The 6,508-nt window shown below is 42.8% G+C and overlaps 1 protein-coding gene across 1 annotated transcript in view; it reads left to right on the top strand.

Moving 5' to 3' along the window:
* The window catches only part of LOC107737160 (mitogen-activated protein kinase kinase kinase 1-like), a 62,337-nt gene that overhangs the window by 49,346 nt on the left and 6,483 nt on the right, over window positions 1-6,508 (top strand). Inside the window, exons 12-16 of the mRNA XM_016548603.1 lie at window positions 372-493; window positions 1,016-1,107; window positions 1,724-1,916; window positions 3,583-4,828; window positions 5,254-5,406. Of these exons, the coding sequence (XP_016404089.1) occupies window positions 372-493; window positions 1,016-1,107; window positions 1,724-1,916; window positions 3,583-4,828; window positions 5,254-5,406 (1,806 nt within the window). The remainder of the gene's footprint in view (window positions 1-371; window positions 494-1,015; window positions 1,108-1,723; window positions 1,917-3,582; window positions 4,829-5,253; window positions 5,407-6,508) is intronic.

Raw genomic sequence — 6,508 nt, forward strand, 5'->3', positions numbered from 1 at the left:
TATATATATATGACTATAATAATGTTGTCTTTACTGCTAAATATATTAAACAAAATAACAATTGCTATTGTATTGTTTCACTGTGAAATAAATTATTTAAAAATCACAGTACAACTGTAAAATTACAACATTTAATATTCATTGCTGTCTTAATTTCAAGCTTTTATTTTGGTGTAAAACCATTAAAGCTTCTCTTTTTGTTGAATTTATTTCAGCTAATCGTGCAGCCCTCTTTGGGTCATGAGGCAAATCCAGCTGAACTTATTGTAGACATGAGAGTCCACAACACGAGGCACAGTCCTGAATATGGTTTGTTTGTTTGTTTGTTTGTGGTTGTGTGGATCTGTATTCAGAGTTGATGTTTGTTTCAGAAAACCCTGCGAGCGATGCTGGTCTACACTCCCTGTCACTCGGTGTCAGAGCGGACGCGATTACAGCAGCTGCTGCGGCCCGTGGTGGAGACCATCCTGGTCAAGTGTGCAGACGCTAACAGGTACTCGCTTGAGAACAGCTCTGACCCCACGTGAACACAATCAGAAGATCTGATATACATCAAATCATATCTCAGGCCGCCGTCTAGGCTCTGAAGTTAACGGGCTGTCTCCACCTAGTGGTCAGGCGCTGTCACAAACAGATAAATAATAAATGCTGGTGTTTGTTGAAGTGCTGATATTAGGATTTTGTTTAAGTTTTCAGTATGAAATCAAAATGGACACTATTTGCTCCACTACACCTTCCTGGCCTTATTGTAGATGATATAAGGGTGTGTGTTATTTTAAAGTAAACAATGGTTGTCTTTATAATCTTTCATTTGTTGTTTGCTCAAACAACTTTCTTTTTCAGCGGGCATCACTACAACCTAATATTTTTCAGTTCTGCTTTTCATTATCCAATCAGTACTTGATGGATGATCAAGTATCAACCTTTTTTTTGGAACATTCAGTTTGTTCAGAAAAAGACCTCACATTGTTATGTTGACTTTGAATGCAAAGTGTTTTTCTTTTTGTGCTCGTAGTCGCACCAGTCAGCTGTCTGTCTCCACTCTGCTGGAGCTGTGCAAAGGTCAAATGGGGGAACTCGCTGTGGGAAGAGAAATCCTCAAAGCAGGTACAAATTAGAGCTGTGACAGTTGAGTGTATGAAGTGACCCACGTTCCACACTTTCTCTTTTTGGCATTTTCAGTGGCATAGAGGAGTGCATAAGTACGCAAATTGGGAAGGAAACATTTTCAGTATATAACAAGCATACCTCACGTAAAGCTATTATAAATACTTTGTGTAAAAAAGGAATAGCTCAAAATACAGGTTTAGAATGAGTAAATTACCTCCTTTTTCCTTTTCACAGACATTCTTTTCTTCTCTTTCTTTCTGTATATATATATACAGTGGGTACGGAAAGTATTCAGACCCCCTTAAATTTTTCACTCTTTGTTATAGAAGTCCTTAGCAATGCATATTACTAATCAAAAATTAAGTTTTGATATATTTACAGCAGGAAATTGACCAAATGTCTTCATGGAACATGATCTTTACTTGATATCCTAATGATTTTTGGCATAAAATAATAATTTTGACCCATACAATGTTTTTTTTGGCTATTGCTACGAATATACCCCAGCGACATAAGACAGGTTTTGTGCTCCAGGGTCACGTATGTATATGTGTGTGTATAAATATTTGTTTGCTTTTCAATGAAGACGTTTTCATCTCTGATTGTCCATCAGGCTCTATTGGTATTGGTGGAGTTGACTATGTCCTGAACTGTATCTTGGGCTCTAAAACGGAGGCCAATAACTGGCAAGCACTGCTGGGTCGGCTGTGTCTGATCGACAGGCTCTTACTGGAGTTTCCTGCTGAATTCTACCCTCATATTGTGTCAGGTGGAGACTGTAACCAGGCCCAAAACGTTGTGGAGAGGTACAGACATGCATCCTAATCTTACTGTGCTTCTGTTCTCTATTTAATATGAACCATTTTAAAGATGTATCATTTTTGCAACCCTGTTAACAATTTTTTTGGGACACACGTGATATTTTCAACTGATAAAATGTTCGTGAGCATAAAAAGGAAATCAAATTTGTACAGTTGTAAAAAATGCATTGCAGAACAAGTACCAGGATTGTAGATTAATCTCTAGTCTTGCATGGCCAGACCTTCAGACTCAGCAGCTTTCATTGACCGACATGTAAAGCAACAAATCACTGTAAATGTTGTTCAGCATCTTCTTTAGGGGTGTGGAAATGTAAAGTTGATGTTGCTACAATAATGCAACCGATAAATCATTCATTCAAGAACGTCGTCTTCAGTCGTCAAGAGTCTATGTCGTGAACTTCACATACTTCTGAAAGTCCAGCATTTTTAGTTGATCCTAATAAGGAATTATTGTCACTAGGGATGTCCGAGTCATTGAATATTGAGTGTCTGCCGATACCGAGTCCCGATCCGATACTTATATATTCCTAGTGTTTGATGCACAATTAAAGTACATTAAAGTTATTCAAATCAATCCATATAGGCTGGATTTTATATATATATATATATATATATATATAAGATAAACTCTCTCTCTATGTATATATTTCCACATACTATATTAAGACATTGGTGGAATATAGAACTACTGATATGAACTTGTATTTTAATAAGCAGAATAATTGCAACATGAAGGGAAAAAAGTGGCGATATGGTTAGAAAGCATTAAGCTCACAGTGTCAGAATGCCACTCTGTCAGTCAAATCTGAAGCAAGACGCAACTCATAGCAATGCGTTATAACAACGACGTCTCAGATAGTCTGACAGCAGATAAATATAAGCAGTAAATAAATGAGTGATCGTTTCAAAAGTGGTATTATATACACTGAACATGGAAGCTCAAACACGCACATTTCTTCTTTTGGTTTTAATGGCGGCTGAACACACACACTTGTTCGTCTTTTTTTCCTTTTAATTGTGGTTGGCAAATCTACTGGAAGGCGCATAATGCAGCCTACTGCATGATACCGGCATGACAGCTGACATAAAATAGGGATCGGGCTTAAGAAAGCAGATACCGATCAGTTTAAAAAATGCTTGATCGGCTCGGGACATCCCTATTTGTCACAGCTGTAAACATGACAGCTTTCTTGTTCCATGAGGCGGTTTGGCATCATGACGGCTTTGTTTTTCGTTAAAGAAAGCCACACTCATGTCTTCTGGAAATCCTGATGAATTCAACCAATCAGATGACGACTTTCGAAACTCCCAAAGTGTTTCCCATTTTGTGTGTCTTATGCATCAGACATTCAGCCAACATTGAGTCAAACTGAATCGGGAGCTTAAGAAACACGATCAAAACGAATTGGGAAATCTCTAGTGATACCCATCACTCAATAAGAGCATGCTAGATTGGTATATGTTCGCTTTTTATGTTGTATTTGGCAGTAATAATCATCATGTGTTAACAGGGTTGCAAGCAAAACACAGGACACAATACAATATTCAGTTTTTGATCATTAGAACAAAGTTAAAATGTAAAGAGAAGCCAGTTTGCACCGCCTTTGTGCAAAGTGCTTTACTATATTGTTTTATTATATTTAATTTGAAGGTATCAGAAGCTGCTGCCTCTTCTGAGTTTCGCGCTGCAGTCCATCGATAACTCTCACTCCATGGTGGGTAAACTCTCTCGCCGCGTCTTCCTGAGCGCTGCTCGTATGGTAGCGCGTGTGCCTCATGTCTTCGTTAAGCTCCTGGACATGCTCAACATCACCAGCTCCACTCACTATGCCCGCATGCGCCGGCGTCTCCTGGCCATCGCTGAGGAGATGGACATCCTGGACGTCATCCATCTGGGACTAGACGACCTAAAGGCCTACAGTTCGCACTCCAGCGCTTTCCTCGAACCCTCAGCCCCCCATAACTCCCCATGCGCCACCGAAAGAAACTCTCCCACCCCTGATCTACAGCAGCCCACCGCCAAGGTGGCGCTTTCAGGTCAAGCCAGTTCAGCTCCTGTGGACGATATAACCGAGAGACTCTCAAACGTCGTCACAAGCCCTGCTGAGTTTCCAAAGCCCCCCGTTCAGGCCCGAAACAGACCCGTGAGTCAGTGTTTGAACTCCCCATCATCCAGTCAACCCCCGAGCCTTCCTTCTCTGTCCATGGCCAACGCCTCAGCCTTCCCTCCAGAAAACCCCAAAGCCCTGCCGCAGAGTTTTATGCCCAACAAACTCGCCCAGTCCTCATTGAGTACCCAGTGTAAGTTGCCTCTGCAGAAGGGACTAAACTGTAAGGAGCCAGAGAAGCTGCCTTCGCCCGTGTTTACCCAAGCTCGACCACTGAGTCAGATCCACTGGCCCAGACCCACTCGCCCCTCTCCCGCTGCCTCATCCGAAGGAGCTAAAGCTTTAAGCCCAGGGACAAAGAGCAGCATGAAACTGGACCTTCAGGAGGTCAGGTCCAGAGACGGCGCGGTCTGCAGAGGCGGATCAGCTCTCATCCCCAGCGAGGACTCGGTCTTCACCCCAGTGGAGGAGAAAGTCCACGGTCTGGACGCCTTGGCTGATCTCAGCTCCAGCATGGAGGACCTGTTGGAAACCTCCATCCCCGCGGCAGACAGCACCGTCACCTTCCAGTCCGAAGTGGCGGTGCTGTCACCGGAGCAGGCGAACACGAGCGACGACACGTACAGCGAGGACGTGACCCAGAACCAGAAGTGCAAGGAGAAGATGGAAGCTGAGGAAGAGGAGGCGCTGGCGGTGGTCATGGCCATGTCTGAGTCGCAAGATGCCCTACCTGTCATCCCACAGTTACAGGTGGAGAAAGGAGAGGACGTGATCATTATTCAGGTGGATGTAAGTGCTTTACTAATATAGTACACGTTGCCCAAAAATGAGGCTGAATCCTTTGTACACGGTTGAAAAAAAGGTGCAAAAACCGAACATTTAAGGATACAACAACTTGTCACTGGGTCAGTGCTCTTAAAAGGACAACATTGTATCTTATCTACCGTTAAAATTAGTAATATATACCGTTAAGGTGCTACTATGAACCCTTTACTGGTAAATAAGGTACAAACATGTCCCTTTTAGGGTAACAAGCTGTTGTAACACTTAAAGGTAGAGATTTGACACCACTATATTTAGGTTTTAAACCTTGCACAAATCATTCAGTTTAATGCAATTGTAAAGTCTTATGCAAGCACTGCTCGTGTATCATTTTAAGATCAAACAGTGTGTTTGGCTTCATTTTTTTTCCCCATTTTGCTTTTCATGGTCAGACACCAGAGACTCTGCCTGGTCATACCAAAGCAAAGCAGCCATACAGGGAGGGCATGGAATGGCTCAAAGGTCAGCAGATTGGCCTGGGTGCCTTTTCGTCATGTTACCAGGCTCAGGATGTGGACTCTGGCACTCTGATGGCTGTCAAACAGGTGAGAATATCTGTCACACACCACACAGCACTTCGTATGAGATTTTCACTATGGATTTGTAATCTATTGCAGTGGTTCCCAACCCTGGTCCTGGAGGCACCCCAACACTGCACGTCTCCTTAATCAAACACACCTGATTCAGGTCATCATGAAATTGGTGTCAGAGAAAGGAGACATGCAAAATGTGCAGTGTTGGGGTGCCTCCAGGACCAGGGTTGGGAACCACTGATCTATTGCATCATCCTCACCGTTGATTACTGATCAATCCTACCTTAGCCAATTTCGATGTCCACCATTTTCTCAGACTAGCCTTTGCTCTTTTCTAACATGTTTAAGGAGGATCTGTGTGTGCTAGTTGTAAATGCAAATTTACAAAAATGATTCAAAACTGCTTTGAGACGATGTTGCCTGGTCCCTTACAACAACAGTGACACAAGGTATACCCGGGGTTGCCGGGTATGCAAAGGCACTAAATATAGGCACAAAGGGGGCTGAATGTGTTTTGTTTTTGGCCGTAATGAATGAACATACTATATGCAGACATAATGCTTGATTGAGATTGGTTTTATTCTTCAGGTGACGTATGTGAGGAACACCTCCTCAGAGCAGGAAGAGGTGGTGGAGGCACTACGAGAGGAGATCCGCATGATGGGCCTCCTCAGCCACCCCAACATCATCCGGATGCTTGGGGCAACCTGTGAGAAGAACAACTACAACCTGTTTGTGGAGTGGATGGCAGGTTAGTTGTCCGCAAACATGCAGAGAGTAAACATAAGCAAAATTCTGTGGGCAAAACATGCCACTTTTAAACCAAGCAGCTTTCTTTTGGTGATGGTGGTGCATTTGCATGACTAACTTTTGCTAAATCTGTCCTCACACAAATTCCCAATTGTGTGGATTCCTATTGAATTGGCTGGATTTCGCCTGCGAAAATGGCAAATGTTATTGCACCTTAAAGGTAGTAGCTGTGTTGGGATCTCACAGCGCATTAATACATTATCAAGAGGTCCTTTTGGCTAATTTCCTCTTTGCAAGCAACACTTATCGGTCACTGTTTTGCCCGATATCGTCCTGGCCCATAAAAGTCATACTCGGACTCCTG

This window comes from Sinocyclocheilus rhinocerous, unplaced genomic scaffold, assembly GCF_001515625.1.
Source record: "Sinocyclocheilus rhinocerous isolate Xijiao unplaced genomic scaffold, SAMN03320098_v1.1 scaffold2386, whole genome shotgun sequence".
NCBI classification, from domain to species: Eukaryota; Metazoa; Chordata; class Actinopteri; order Cypriniformes; family Cyprinidae; genus Sinocyclocheilus; species Sinocyclocheilus rhinocerous.